The sequence below is a fragment of the Rhynchophorus ferrugineus genome, unplaced genomic scaffold (assembly GCF_030347505.1).
Source record: "Rhynchophorus ferrugineus isolate W39M unplaced genomic scaffold, kcgeb_rfMv2 rfM4, whole genome shotgun sequence".
Taxonomy (NCBI): Eukaryota; Metazoa; Arthropoda; class Insecta; order Coleoptera; family Curculionidae; genus Rhynchophorus; species Rhynchophorus ferrugineus.
This window is the reverse complement of record NW_027472583.1, coordinates 41,573,207-41,590,598: the sequence shown is the minus strand read 5'-3', so window position 1 is coordinate 41,590,598 and position 17,392 is coordinate 41,573,207. Positions and strand designations below refer to the sequence as shown.

Sequence of the window (17,392 nt, the reverse complement as noted above, 5' to 3'; positions counted from 1 at the left end):
TCTTATTCCGAAAACCAAAATTTCCACTTTTAAGACGCGCAAATCACTTTCAACACGTTTACTCAGCTAAGAATTGACCCAAACTCCTCCTAAAATGACTCTCCAAAAACACATTTTTCAACCGCACAATACATAATACCTATATTAAGAATTTTATAGATCGCATGAAATGAAAGACTACGATGGCGGGACTCTTTATAATAGAAGAAGTGGTGTAACGATCATAAAACCTAGATAACTGACGAATAGAACAATGTAGTATGGTCTGACGAATCATCCTATACATTGTTTCTTATAATCGATCGGGTTTATGTAGTGTGAAGAACCCCAACAGAAGGTAGTTTCCGTTATGATTTGAGCGGCAACAGCATCCGGTCTTTTCATACACATAACTAACCGGATTACTGCTAATGAATAACTCGACATCCTCAATGATGAAGTTCTTGCTATTACTAGCATATTGCTGTCAAATACCGTCATATTCTGTTTTAAAAGTAAATTGTAGCTCAACTCCTTTTTAATAAATAAATATTGTATATATTGCAGGTGCTCATATTATTGTGTACATCACCGTATATAACTACATATATTAAATGACGGTAGTAAAATTAAATATATCGCAATTATTATTACACTTTTACACCTGTCTTACAGTTTTATTGATAACAATCATCTGAAAGATCTATATACATCAAAGTCTAACATTTCGACTTATCCGTTCATTAACTTTTAAAGTTACTGTAGGATTATGTCAACAGATAAAACATTTATTTATAATTTAATTAAATATCAATAAACTGATATGTTGGCTTTCCTGCAGAAAAACAATAACTACTGAATGAATAAAGTTGCGATTTGCATTAAAAATATGAATGAACGTTGAAATATACAGTAAATAAAAAATATCTAATTTAACTCGTCCTGATAGCCCTTTGAAAGTCGTCAATTTAAAATAATGAAAATAAAACCGCCTAATTCGGTCGCTGTTCCATTTACTAAACGGTGGCCGATAATTCTTGACAAGCGGCTTAAGTCGCTGTCTTATTAGATACTTGGTAACCGGTGAAAGGCAACTGAAATATCTCTCTGGAATTGAGATAATATAGCTCATATTTATTTTAAGGTAATAAATAGTCGACGATAGAATGAAAGACTTAATTAATTTCATAGCACTTGGAAAGTGGCTTAAATCATTATGACTAACCTGGGAAAAAATCAGAAGACGTCTCCTCTTATCGTCCTTTAAGTCTGTTACATGTAATCTCTAAGCTTTTTGAACAAGCATACATTAAGAGACTCAAGATAATCGCAGAAGAGAGAAATATTATTCCAGACCATCAATTTAGCTTCCGTAATAAACACGGAACAACAGAACAAATACATAGATTAGTCAACAAAATTAATAAAAACCTAAATGTTAAAAAATATATACCTCAAGCCTTTGACAAGGTGTGCCACACTGGACCGCATGTTAAATTGAAAAAGCTTTCGCCCCATACGCACTTTCAACTACTGAAATCATACCTCACAGACAGACATTTTACTGTCAAACAGGGTGACGAATACACGGCCCTATATCCAATATATTCGTGTTCAGCAGGGCAGTGTTCTTGTGCCATTTTAAATCTATTGTATAGATGCAACCTACCGACCTCAAGAAACACTACTGTTACAACATATTCTGACAATACAGAGATTTTATCATCACAAGATGATCCATTATCAGCTACAAGAAACCTTTAACTTCATCTTAACAAAGTGCTTACAAAATGGTACGAATTGTGGTTTAAAACATGGCATATCAAAGGCAATAAAGCAAAACCTACCCATGTGACATTCACCTTTCGTAGAAGAACTTGTCCCTCAGTAAAATTGAATAATCATGAATTTCCGCAAGCAGACAACATTAAATATCTGGGAATGCATTTTGATCGACGTTTGACATAGAAAAAACATATAGTGATAAAACGCAAATAGCTTGGATTTAAACTAAACCAAATGTATTTACTGATAAGGTGTAAATCTAAGTTATCATTAGGTAACAAGGTTTTGCTGTAAAAGTCAATACTTAGCCCCATTCGGACCTATGGTACAGAACTATGGGGTACAACTAGCAAATCAAACATAGCTATCCTCCAGAGGTTCCTAAATATAGTGTTACGAGTCATCGTCGATGCCCCATATTACGTCTCCAACAATCAACAATATCCTCTTAGAACCCATAACGAGTTCGATTTGAAGTGTTAGTGCGAAAGACTATTAGTGCATCCCAACGCACTCGCCAAACAGTTAAATGTGCGCGATGACAGTGTAGTGCATATGCTCAAACACAAACTACCATACGAACTGATTAGTAGACGCATAGAGTGAGATTTAATAATCTCTAGAATAAGCTAGAATAGTTTTTAGAATAAGTTAGGATATACTTTAAAATAAGTTAAAATAGTATCTAGAACAAAATTTAGATTATAAGTTATTACTTATATAATACTGAAGCGATCTTCTACATGTCAGGATAGTTATATTATATAACGGAAATCATATAATAATACCTATTGCCCGCGGGCAGATTGTTGAAGTTCTAAGAGATTAATAAAAAATATATAATATTATTATATTGGTATTAGCGAATAATAATTTTATTCTTAAATGTTAAACTGGATATTATTTTAGGTCTATAAAATGAAATTGGTCTTTTCATAAATTTTGAAACATAAAAGAACAGTTCGTTTTAACGCCTAAGGCTAAATTAAGCGTAAAATTATTCGCCGTTGAGATTCAGTAATTTTAGCGCGCCAGATGGCGCGGCAGTCCATTTTAGTATCTCCCATCTATCTAATAAACACAATAATTCCGGGATTATGGATCCTGCAGCGATAAATGCGAATATATCGATTTCTAATAAAATTATCTCGGTTGTTAAATTTGATACATTATTTTACCGTCATTGATATATTAAGATGTTGCAAAATCCACTTAATTATGACATTACGTATCTTTTATTACCGACAATGTTTTCTAAATGTTTGCCTTTTAATTATAGTTTTTATTAGTTAAAAATTAATTGGATGCAATATATATCAGATAATAAGATTCTTTCTAGGGTACTGGATTATTCAATAAAAATTCCATTGATCCATACCATTCAAATCTTTCACCATTCATCTTTTATTATAACATAAAATTGTTATAATTAAATTTAAATTAATAAAATCAGTAATTCACCAGATGTAACCCTTTCGACTTGTGACTCTTAAAAATATTCCTTTATGCCACTCATACAATACCATTTGATAAATTTGCATTGAAGCACGATACTCTAATAAATTAATTGCCACAAAGTATTGGTAATTATCGAAATACTAAATAATATAACATAACATATCATATTTAACTACATATTTAAGTTACAACAATAACTTAAAAATATCGGTACTTCTGACAAGTAATTGTTGTTGGTTCAAAAATTAACTATGATTTTCATATAATTCTTAAAATGAACTATATGACACGGTGAACCTTGTATCATCTATAACTATCTTGCAAGTTTTCTCAAAAAATAACAATAGCCGCTTCGTCGATTAACGGTGGATTTAACGTCTTCACGTATTCACCGGTAGGTGTTTTGTCAGATCTTATGAAGTTATTATAGCTGTCAGTTGGCATCCGATCTAATGTTATTTTGAACATTTTTACTAAATCTTCTGGCAAAGAAACGTTTATAGTCATTGGACATTAGTTCGATTTACTGTTGCATTATGAGCACAAAACATAAGTTTTATCTATAGTCTATCCAAAGCTATTTTGTACATACATCATCTAAATTTCTGAAGTAAAAACGTCGCAATATTGCCGTATCAACTGTGAGTTTAAATTCAGTTTGGCTTTGACATACAACAAAATACCTAAATAAAATAATTAAATAAAAATACTGTTGTCAAATATAATTTATTTTAACATATATCTAATGCATATATTATCAAACGACTTAAAACTACAATCAAGTACACAGTTATAATATTTATATATTAGGGTTGTGTTTGATTATATTTACATTGAACTCTTTTCCATACCACATATCAGGTAGAGTTCTAGGCGTCTATCTACATAATTAATAATATCCAAGTAATTCATTAGAGAATTCAATAAACTTTCATTGGAGAGCATATCTACCTATTACGCTTAATTCTTGAGTCCTTCGGTACAGTGTTTCCTTGTAAAAACATTTTGATACCACTGTATTTCTCCTTCGTTTATTCTGTTAATACCATATCTATTTTTCTTGCTAAAACTGGATTTAATCACCACATTATCCTTAATGCATTTGCCATATCTGCCCAGCAGTTACTTTTCTTTCTTTCCTGATACATTTTAAACAAATGCTCATGTATATTCTAAACAATTACACATATATTAATTTTTAACACTCTACAATAAGATTTCCTACAGTTATCATATATTAATTGTATACTCACCTCTAGGTTTCCACTCTCATCAGTATGTCTTGGTATTGTTAACATTGAATCATAATCTCAAATTCAGAAAGTTTCACTCAAGTGAATAACTGAGCTGCTGATTTCCAATTTATCTAAAATTTATTCACAATTCAATCATTTGTCAATTTCTTCTTCAAATATCTGATCTGTGTCTCATCGAGTTCATTCAAACTGAACATGTTATTAAACATTCCTGTTTCCAGCATGAAATATATTTGCCTGTTTCCATCAACTTTTGTTGTCATAACACTCTTTTTATTACCATCTTGCCATGAGTGACCATTAGGTATATTGGTCCCATTATGAAAAATCCACGTCTCATCCAAATACATAAATTGAAATATTAAGTCTTCCTTCATTTTATTATATGCCTTTAAAAATTGTATTATTTCAAAAGCAGTATCCAAAAGTTCCATTAGACCTCTTCGATACTTCCCAGACTAACAGTTTCCTTTGAAATAATTGTATTAAATTATGTTTGTATTGAAAAACTACTCAGTGTTTTTATACATTTCATATATTTAATCTCTGATAGAGCTAACATCAAGATGATCTTTGAGATTTTTTCGGTGAATTCAAGATTATATTTCTCATTTTTTTTTGAGATAATTCAGTGACCATATCCATACTAATATTCAGTGCAGCTGCAACACCCTAAAAATATTATTAATAAAAATCGCAGCAAACTAATTTTAACAGTAATAATGCTTATCTCTCTAATGAATTTTACTGGCAAGAGGGAGCCACCATTACCTCATTCCTATTCAAAGTAACTGACTAGAGACGCAATCTGTTCTGTCTTGCTTCGGAATTTCCAATCAGAGAAATGATAAGCAGCGATTTTAAATTTATCAAAACAAGCAAAGAATTTAAACAACTTTTGTCGGTTTATAACCTCTTATCACTATTAATTTAAAAAAATTTGCATACCTTTAACTACCGAACGACTTTGGCAGGCTAGTTCGGTTACACGTTCGATCTTATCAGACAAAATTGTATCGCTTTTTAATTAGAATAAAATGAGAAGGAAACTATTGTCTGATTCTAAAACAAATTTACAAATTGCGCCAGGCAATACATTAAACTTTTTGGTGACGTATGTACAAAAAAACTTTGGATAGACTATATATCTCTATAATTTGTCGGTTTCCGAATCCCGATTACCTATAAAAGCTGCATCTGGTAGTGGTAACAGCGTCCTAATCCTAATCACTATTAAACGCAATTGTGATATACTAATACGACTATCATAATTTTATATCTCTCACTGTTCACAAATGCGGTTAGCATTTAATATAACTTGTTGCACAATTAATTGACCTCGAAAACCTGAAGCCAGGTTCTCGTTGGCATTATCACCAATAAAGGTAAAAAAATTTCTCGTGCACTGAATGTATGAATAAATAACAACAAAGGTGAAATACGTTTACAAAGTATACTTTACCGTAAACAGTCACTACATATTTTAATTCTATTCTTGGTAAATGTTTACTCTACCGCAATTAAAATACGATTACTATAGTTAGCATATAGATCATTATATTATATCAGATTTGATATTGATATAGTAACGGATAATTTTGTTTTAAAACCAATATATTTTTATTTCTTAAGAAAAATTTTATTTATCAACAACTATTATTCCAGCTGATCCATTACATAATTAAAGTTTCAAATAAGTCTGATACCTAATAAACCTGATGCCTAATGCCTGAACTCAAATGAGAACCTTTCGTTCGGAAAATCGATCTCGTTATCAATTAAAAGTTTCTCGCACAAAACTTCAAATACTATTACAACAGTCAATAGTGACTGACAAAAGCTTATAACTATGTCTAAACTATTTAACCAGCAACAAACTGTTTAGATACCCCGTCATAAAATATGTCAATTTATTCCAGTGCATTTTATTCCTGCGAATTGCCAAGAGAACGCGAGAAATCCTCAACACGCGTTTAATATCTTTTTAGTCGTAATGTATTCCATTTACTTACAATTCCAGTTAAATCCGCAGACTATATTAGAGTTCTCATAAACAGAATTGAAAATTGCTTCGTATTGTTACGATGTATATTTAGATATAAAGCTCCCTTAAGACTACAAGAAGAAGAATTGCTGTAAAATAAACTGCTGTTAAAATAAACTGCTCATATATTTAAATGTAATTTATATTGACGGATTAAATAAGTATGGCATTAAATATTTTCTCGTTAATAACATTGTTGATTAATATGTTCAATTATTTATTTAAGGGACATTAAAACTCAAGATTATTATCAAAAATTAGATATATTTTTTGTTGTACATATGTTGAATAAGTATGTTTCGCAGTCAAATACTGTAGCATCGTTCAAAATGTTACATGTCTACAAAAGGAAAGCTGTTTGATATTTTCAACTGATTTATATGTATTCTGGTATGCTAAAACAAAAATATGAAAAATATTCGATCCAATACAATAAAGAACTACGGCGTCTTTTCATAAATTTATTAAAGAGAAGCCTTAGGTTGATTCTGCTTCACAACGGTGGCTTTTATGCTTCCATACCCATAAATCATTCCAAACGCTTCAAAGGAACCTAAAAGAACATAGGTTAGCAGTTGGACGGTGATTTTAAAATGTTGTGCTTGTTGCTCCATTAACAAGCTGGGTTTACAAATTCTCTTACTTTTTTGTGCCTAATATAGGATAACAAAGACTTGCTGAACTAAAAAGAGTTTGCCACCGACAGATTAAAGTTGGCGAAAAGAACGTTCTCTAAAGATCTTTTACCACCGCTGCTCATACAATTGGGATTGATGAAGCAGTTTATAAAAGAACTTCCCAAAGTTGGAGAATGCTTCAAATACATAGTTTCAAAGTTTCCCGCAAGGCCACGCAGAAGCAAAGGAAGATGTTTTTGTCGGACCAGATATTAGACGACTGACCCACACTCATCATAACCATGATTCTCATGATTCTCAAAAACAAGGTTGGATTGCTTAGAATTTTTTAGGCAAGCGTAAAGACCCTAAGTATTAACAAATCGTCAATAGAATGCTAAAAGCATTAGGTTACCTGATGAGTCTAAAAGTATATTTTCTTCATTCCCCCATAACTACTTTCAGAAAAATTTAAAAATATGTGAGTGAAGAGCAAGGAGAACGATTTCACCAAAACATTAAAGAGATTGAGAAAAGATACCAAATAAAATGGAGCAACTCAATGATATCAGACTACTGTTGGACGCTTCAGAGAGAAAAAGAAATGGTTTAGTATATCTCAGTGAAAGTATATTAGATAAAATAATATGTATCATTAATAGCTTATAAATAAAATAATATATATCTTCTATCTATTTAAGTATATTCTTTTTTATTTTAATATAATAACTCGCTTAACATAATTACTCAAACTGTCAATAAACATGTTTTTAGCACACCATAAAATATAAATATTACGGCACAAAATCTAAACAGCTCTTTTTTTATTTTTTGCAGACATGTGTAATCGATCAAATTGCAAATAACTTTTACACATTACTATTTATGTGACGATCATGTTTCGTTCAATTCTGACCTCAAATGCACTTATCGCAATTCACAGTAATTTCGTGTGATTAATTTAACCAATGCAGCGATAAGTGTTTGATAAAAATGAGTAAAAATAATTCTGGTTCTGACCGGTGAATTATCGAAAATATGGATGAAATTCTTAAACATACCAAGATAGACCGATATAACATATATTATGTAAGGATATCGTTACGAAACTCTAGTTTTATTTTATCCATCGTAAGACAGTGTTCTAACATTGACATAAAACTGAATACTAAAGGAAACTTGATATTTGGTCGATCGATTTTTTTCGAATTTCTGAACTATTACAGCCGGAGAGCTACATATGTCAATAATGTATAAAGAGTATCATAGACGACGCCCAGACAAGCTTCCCAAACGGTTGCAAAACCATTGACGAGAAGGCCCCTCCTTGAGATGGTTACACTACAGATCTTAGAATTAGTGAAGACACAATAACTACGACCTAACAGAATCAATGGAGAAGTCCCCGGCCTACCATAGTAAAACACATTTTTTGGCAAAATTAGTTTTTTTTATTCAACATAATTCCCTTCAAGGGAGATTATAGCGACCCTCCAACTTTTCGATACCATTTTTGTAGTACGATTTGTCCTTTGCTTCAAAATAGGCCTCAGTTTCGGCGATCATCAGACCCGGAGAATACGATGGATGAAGAAGCAATTCGAAGCCCAATTCATGGATTTTTGCCATCGTTTTCACTGACTTGTGACACGGTGCATTGTCTTGGTGAAGCAACAGTTTCTATTTCTTCAAATGCGCCCGATTTTCAGCGATTTCGTCCTTCAAACGGTCCAATAACGCTATGTAATAGTCACTGTTGATGGTCCTTCCTTTTTCAAGGTAGTGCATCGCAAAATACAGACGCCATAACCTTGCCAGCCGACTGTAGCGTTTTTCCACGCTTTGGAGCAGGTTCATCGTGTGCAGTCCACTCTGATAACTGTGGATTGGACTTCAGAGTGAAATGATGGAGACATGTTTAATACATTGTCACATATCGACGCAAAAACTCGGGTTTATTACACTTGATCATCTTCAAACACTGCTCCGAATCATCAACTCATCGTTGTTTTTGGTCAAAAATGAGCTCGCGCGGCACCCACTTTGCACAGATCTTTCTCATACCCAAATATTCGTGAATTATATGATGTACACGTTCAGTTGATATCTTTAGAATGTCTGCTATTTCATTCAATTTCAATTTACGGTCATTCAAAACCATTTTGTGGATTTTTTAAATGTTTTCGTCGATAACAACCCCTTTTGGGTGTCCACTGCGTTCACCGTCTTCGGTGTTCATTTCACCACGTCTAAACTTAGCATATCAATCCTTGATCGTTGATTTTCCTGGGGCAGTTTCCAAAAACTCTGTAAAAACCACTGTATTTTTTCCCTTCAAAAAGCAATATATTATCAACACGCGAAATTAATTTTTATCCATTTTTTTCACAATAACAAAAGTTGCTTCACTCAAAAAACTTCCGTCAGCTGTCACATTCATCTTTTGAGGGTTATGGCTAACTAAAATACATATGTATTTGATTCTAGTAACGCCATCTATATATCAGGCCGGGGACTTTTCAATTGACCTGTTACGCTGACGACACTGCCGTCCTCTCAGTGCATTCTGATCCAAAAACTGTTAGTTCCAACTCCAATATCATCTAAATAAAATCTAAGAGTTGTTTAACCCATAAATAATAAAGTCAAACCAAACCAAGTCCATCCATGTTCGTTGTACTCCGATAAGAGGAACCTGCACTCCCCACAAGAGGAACATATTTAGGTCCTTACTTGGATCATAGATTAAAATGGCAGAAGCACCTATGGCCTAAGGTAAAACAACTCGAAAGCGGATTCCGTAATGTGAATTGGTTAATACCAAGTACTGAGAGCAAAATGATGAGTACAAATCCATTATCAATTTAATCTAGACATACTGTAATCAACTATGCGGTACAGCAATTAACCGGTCACATAATACATATTGTCCATTTCCCTGTGGTCTATATTTATGACATTCCTTACCTTTAAAATCAAAATTTCTACTTTTAAATGCAGTAAAGTCTATCTCTATTTTACTAATTAAAATATATCTATCCTGGGCTTACTGCTTAACAATTACATCAACTGGTAATTGAGTAACTAGAGACCACACAAGAAACCATCCGATCGTATCCACCTGACACCATCCAGCTTACATAATTACTGGCGTTACTAAAATAGTTTTTCCACCGAAAGTTATACAGACTTGTCTATGTCAAACATAAAAATCACGCCCCAGCGATATTGAAATCCTCAATTTTTGCAGTGATGGCAGGACTATACCGTCCCCTTGAAATTGGCGGCTTATAAAATATTTTATTTACTCTCTAATAAAATAAAATATACAGATAATTGACAGCTGTTTTACGGGGAATAAATTTTTGCAGGAACAGTAAAATGCTATGTTACCTATACAATATTTTATAATACATTCGGATTAATATGTAGTCGATGCTTACCACGATATTTTGTATTTTAATTTTTTGCTTGTTCACCTTTTCTAGGGAAGAAATGGTCTTGGAAATATCTATGTATGGGCCAGTGGAGATGGCGGTGAAGATGACGACTGTAACTGCGATGGTTACGCGGCTAGTATGTGGACAGTAAGCATCAACAGTGCCATCAATGATGGACAGAATGCCCACTACGATGAGAGTTGTTCGAGTACACTAGCAAGCACATTCAGTAATGGAGCAAAAGATCCAAACACCGGAGTGGTGAGTAACACCTTACAATTAATAATTTCCCTAAGATTTAAAAAACTAAAATACAGAAAATAATTTCCTTTTCATATAATATTGGATTTCATGGAATATTAAAAATAAGTTACTAATTATATTGTTTCCAAGCTTAATATACCAGTTTTATAATATTTATATTAAAAAGTTATCAAAAAAAAATCTTGAAGGTAAAGAGTTTTTTAGAGTACTAAAAATACTGAAGACGTAGACTAGAATATACCTCATGAAGTTTCATGTCTGATGCTACCTCAGTGGAAGTTATTCTCGTAACAAATACAACAAGCAAATGCCATATTTATACAAATACAATTTTCCCAAAATCGATAACCCTTAACCAACCAAAATCTGGAAAAATGAAGGACAACAACTCCACTCACTGATAATCAGAAAATATTCAGCAATAAATTCGGTGTTGTTTACTATTGACTTAAAATATAAAAACCCATCAAGTTGAGATTCTAATAAATCTTTTGGAAGAAGCTTATCACATAAAGTAATATATAGAGGTTAACTTAATGCAAATAATTTCAGAATTGTTTTGCGTGGTCTCAGCAGGAAGGCGCTAAGAACGGCATTTCGTTGAATTTACAGTTTCATTACAGGTATCTGTTTCATTACAGGGCACAGCTGGAAGTCTGTATGTGTTAATATTTTACTTACTTGTTCAAGACAAAAATGTATTGAGGCAAGTTATTATTATTTTTACAATGTTATTGCGAAAATTATGAAATGGATAATTAAAACAGTTAAATCGTATGATATATGCCAGAATAGAGAAAGCACACCAACAAGCAATACTTTAAAGAACACAAACAAAAAATTAAAACATATGACATATTTCAAAATTACTGCTGGGCTTTTATTATGGTAAAATCGAGGTGTTAAAAAAGCAGCTTAAGCATCTATTAACAATATAATAAAACAAGCATAATAATATCTTGCCTATAAATTGTAAACGTACCAGATAAAAGCAATGCTAAGTCACACACATCCTTAATCTTGCTAACTTAGGGTGTTTTTTCCAAGGGAAACTACATCTGGTTTTTATTTCCGCGCATACACTGGATACACAACACTTTTGAGAATGAAAATACATTAAAATCGAATAATAGTGCTTATATTTAAGATACAAGAATGCTGACCGTACTTTATATCAGACACACAAAAATGGCGTCGTAAACAAACTGAAACAAGAAATCGCGTTATAGAAATGAATCAATCAAATGCCTTCGTAGGCTAGCTCAAATGAATGAATCAAAAAAGTGGCCTCAGAGCCGCCATTGAATGGACCACGCAAAACATTTCCTGGGTTTCGCCTATTTAAGTAGAACCTGTATATTTACTCTATGGTTTTCAGGCACGAAATTTTCAAAAAGGTATAAAATTATGACAGTCACTTTTGCAAAATATAACATGTATAGCTTTGAAGCTTGATGTCAGTAAATATAAAATGATATATGTGTCAAATCATATTCATTACTCGTACTATTTGTTCCACACACTTCTATTGATCTTCAAAAAAGTTTATACATAAATGATGAAACAATATTATTTGTCCTTTGTTGAAAGATTGTCCATTTATAACCGTAATTATATACCATGTATCAGAAAAGCATGATAAGAAAAGGTAATTTTAATGTTATTTTCGTCATTTTTTTGTATTCTTTATTATAATCAAAAACCCACAGTACATTGATCGAAAAAAGTGAAAAAACTTAATTTAATATAAACGTCTGTTCTTCAAGAAGCGGCTATATTTATATTATATTTACATTAATTATTTATTACCATAGAAATGTATTGTTTATTTGCTTCATGTCACCAAGTTTTTCACTTGTCTAATATTTAACAAATATTTATTTGATTTATTAGTTAACTTCATTATTACATAATTGCTTGATTTGTTCTTTCTCTAAAAAATACTAACAAATATACCCAATTCCAAATAAATTGCTATTGCTATTGAAAACTTGATCCTACGCTATCAAAGACAGCTTTAAATTTAGTGATTAGTAATAGTTTGGAATACGTTCGACATGTAACTTAATAACATCTTTATTTTTTTGAATTTCCATAAATGTGCAAATGACATTATTGCTTATTAATTAATGCTAATTACCATTAGCATTGGTAATTAAAAAAAACGAGGTCGTGAGTAGTGTTATAACCAGTTGTTGCCTGAGAAGCACTTCACACTATATCACAAGTTATGAAATGTAAAAGTTTAAAACACAGAAAGAAATATTTAACTTCAAAAACCTATTTTATTTTACTGAAAGAAGAGGCGGCTGTTGAACCAAAGCACAAAACGATACTAAAGGATCTATTCTAATCTATTACAATAAAAATCAAACCCCTACTCATCACACTATTCAGTTTTAACATAAACATACAGTATGGTTGCTTGAGATGCACAACGACTTGAAACGACCAAACTATTCAGTCATAACATAAAAAAGATGTTCAATATATGAATAGCCAGGTTACTTAGCAAATATTTATATAAAAAACCATAAAGGACTTTACGCATGAAGATTAATAAAACCACTCTTAGCGATATTAACAAACAAAAGAATGGGCGCCAATAAACCGATTTTACATCATTAGTAAAACTCAAAATTCAAAAAACTTTTTTTGAATTATTTATATAGGAAGATGGAAGTAATATAGTTATGCATAGTTTTATGTTAAATCCGAACGGAAATATTCAACTGACTTTAGTCCCGCCCTTCCTGTTTGGTTCTAGTTCTGGGAACGTCCCTCCTGCCATTTTGGACACAAGCATATCTGCACCGATGGCTTTAAATCTCACTTTCAGCTTGACAGTGTAATTTTATTGAAGACAGGCATTCCAAATTCCCGAAACAGAACTCTACATTAATTGGCGAACTCTTTAAAATTTTCAAAGATGTATCCCACATTTCAACCGAATCCAAAGAGTAGCTCTCCTGGTAAGTGAGCCACTATCAATCATGCGCCCTCTCTTTTCGAATGGCTGCAAGATAACATAACTCTAGTGTAGTTTTTTCTCACATTGGCATACCAGGGAAAGAGCGCGCAGACAATGCGGCTAAATCGGTGTCCCTCTTTCCCATCACAAATATCTCTATCCACGCTGATCTTACACCATTCGTTTCGTTTTTCCCCAAGAACGTGGTACAGAATCGATGGACCTGGAAAGCCAACTAAAATAAACTATAGATTTGAAACTGAATTTTCCTCCCTCCCTTTAATGTTTCTTCCCTACGTCCCCATACCTTAACTTTGAATCGCCTGATACTAGATAACCATCGTTCCTCGCACGGTTACTGTATGCCCTCGATCTGGCATATACCCTACTGTTGCGACATTTGTAGTTTCGAATCCTGCTGTCAATTTATGTTTGTGGTTATGTATGATAACGATTGTCCAAAGGACAGGAGTCCGAGGAATCCGACAAGAAAAATGATCCCAGTCACGCCACTAACCAGGCTGGATAAGACCGAATACATTCTGGTATGATTTCTTAGATAGATACTCGCCAGCCGGTAGACTTAATTCCGAGGACCGTGGTTCGGAGTCCACGTTAAGGAGTAAGTCTAGTTCAGATAAACCCTAATTGGTAAAGAGGAGACTCTAAAATATAACAAAAAATTATATATACGCACTATTTATTTAATTATTTTATTCTTTTTATAATATTCTTTTAATTCTCCTGTTTATCTCATTCATTTTATATTATTTATTATTTTATGTATACAGTTTGTGTTTGTCAATGAGACGTCTCAAAAAAAATCGCATCTAATAAGTTCCCATGAATAGTTTGAAGAGAATGATCGGTAGTGGGGTGATAACTAAATATTTTGATGGATTTGGAATTAAGTAATTTGATGACATTTTGAAAACATCGTCAAAATTTTATATTGTTTTAAAATGAAAAAACGTCTCAATAGATCTACATACTTTTTTTTCAAATAATTTTAATTATATATCAGTAGGAGAGTTTTTAATGGCGGCGCAATTAACTTGAATTAATTGCGGTTTAATTTTGACCACTAATCAATCACTAGTATTAACAACATAAAGTGCCGGCTTGGTGGTGCAGTGCTTAAGGCGACAGGACGGTCATCCTACTGTTGCGATAGTCGCGGATATCCCTGCTGGGGCATGGATGTATTTTATTTTTATGATTGTAATTGTAAATGTCTTTGGCCAGCAGTAGAAAATCTGACAAGGAATAACCATCCCAGTCACGCCAGTAACCAGGCTGGGTAAGACCGGATGTCTTCAGAGATGGTCTCTAAGTTGAGCACTGGCCAAGTCGGAAGGCTTAATGCTGAGGACTGTGGTTCGGAGCCCACGTTAAACTTAGGCCAAGACCAGATAAACCGTCGTTGGTAAAAGGAGACTTTAAAATATATCAAACAAAAACAACATGAAGTACTATTCCTGTAGAGACTAAGGCAATGAATCCTCATAGATTAAACTAGATGTAGGTTAATTCGAAATGACTAGCTACAATTTATTGATAATTTTTATATTCTACTAGTAGAGGTGTCGGCCACCGAGTAAAATATCAATATTTCGACAATCTGCCCAATGGGAAACAAGTATTTCATGTGATTTACATTAATAATGACATGTAGAGGATTACTTCAATACATTATTTAATTACTATCCTATGTTATGCCTACACTCTTCACTGACATAGCACACATTTAATTGTTTAGTACTAGTGCATTCGTGTACCCTTTCAAAATACTTTACAGTACCATTTTGGATCAAACTCGTTATTATGAGGTTAAGTTATTATATCAGCCTAACATAGCTTTCTAAAGACTTAATTGACATATTAATATTTAAATTATTAATAATTAATAATTAGTAATTTAATATAGTTAATAATTTAAAAAACCATTATATTTAATTCAACAAAATCATCGACAAGTTCAATAAATAAAGATAATTAAAAAGTCAATAAATAATTCTAAAATGTTACATCGACAGTGATAATGTTAAAAATGTTTACAATTAAGTCTTAAAAAAAACTAGCGACTGAAATTTTTCTATTTTTTCTATTCAGCGACAACACGCGGAGATGTAGGAATTACTTCCTGTAGTAGTTTTAAGAGAGGAAAGGACAGAGATAGTTGTTTGATAGTTGATAGTTGCTCTGTGCTATATTTGACTTCATTGTAAAAAAGAAGGGAGATTTTCTGGATCAATCTTCATCAAATATTTAAGCATCGCACCCTTTTTAAATACAATAATAATTTTATTTAGCATTAATAAGGGACAATTTATTATTAGGAATATTATTATTCCTAATAATTCGAAGAATCGAATTCGAGAGATTTCGAAAATTGAAAAAGACAATCAAAAAGAGACCCAACTATTCCGAAGATAACATAAATTCAGTCATTCTTTTTTTCTATCTATCAATCAAGAGTTCTAAAATGCTGCTATATTGATGTATAATACAATATATTGTTGTTTATAATCAAGCTACAAACCAAACATAAAACCATATATATTACATATAAATCTATGTATACATAAATTCGGCACATTATTTTCAAGGTCGCGGCAAGGACGGCAAAGCCAGAATGTTACAAATCAGTCGAATGAAACTAGTAGGTCCGAAAATAGTAACTAAAAGTACACGGCTGAAACAATCGATAGTAAAAAATAGTTAAATCAGTTGAACCAAAAACTGCGACTGAAGTAGTCGGACCGGAAATAGTGACTGGAATAGTCGATAGTAAAAAGTAGTCAATTACTAAACAATCGATAGTCCCCAACGCTAGTCATTATTATTAGACCAAACAAGAAGTACAAAATGTAAATAGTATAATGAAGGCTTTGCTAGGCACAATAATATTTTAATTATAAATAAGCTGCGTCCTAATTTAGCATCTCGTATGAAATATGTTTAAATTGTAATGAAGAGTCCTATTATAACTAAATTAGTAGCCGTTGCTACTAAATTAGTGCTCCGAAACTGTCAAAGCTAAATAAACAAGCGAAAAGGGATTGAATAGGGAGCGACATCCACAGGGAAATTAGATTTACCCGAGTAAAAACGTCAGACGTAACATGAATCATTCGTAATCGTATTTATTTTGAGCAATTGCTCTTTGCTCGGGTCCTGTTCCTTTTTGGGCCAATTAGATGATACATCGATTTCTGATCGGATGTATTTCTCGTCAGTTGATTTGACCTCGTAAATATTTAATCGGCAAAAAAGGGCAGCCGTAAGCTGAAACATGCTTACATGAGGCGACTTGGGGAGTGAAAAAACGGCTAAAGATAATCCGATTTTATGGGGACATTTCTCACGTTTTTTTTTTCTTCGAAACTAATTCAGCATCCTAAATTTAAATAAACATAAAAGAATAATCCGATGGGTTATGGGCGATGTTAGTTGTACGCTATGAATTTTTATACTGCAGAAAAAAAGTGATAAGTATAAGAAATAGGGCCTATATATATGCTGGGCGTGTGAAAATTAATCCAGGTTCTTTATATTTAAATATAAGCCAGCACAAG

At 32.4% G+C, this 17,392-nt stretch overlaps 1 protein-coding gene and 1 long non-coding RNA gene across 2 annotated transcripts in view; one reads left to right on the top strand and one right to left on the bottom strand.

Moving 5' to 3' along the window:
• amon (prohormone processing protease amontillado) overlaps positions 1 to 17,392 on the top strand; it is a 198,415-nt gene that overhangs the window by 169,781 nt on the left and 11,242 nt on the right. Inside the window, exon 8 of the mRNA XM_076403257.1 lies at positions 10,628 to 10,840. Within this exon, the coding sequence (XP_076259372.1) occupies positions 10,628 to 10,840 (213 nt within the window). The remainder of the gene's footprint in view (positions 1 to 10,627; positions 10,841 to 17,392) is intronic.
• LOC143195354 (uncharacterized) lies at positions 3,471 to 5,977 on the bottom strand. The gene is made up of 3 exons (XR_013005520.1): positions 4,476 to 5,977; positions 4,174 to 4,394; positions 3,471 to 4,103 (listed from the first exon to the last, which is right to left on the bottom strand). It is a non-coding gene; the product is annotated as an uncharacterized LOC143195354 (long non-coding RNA).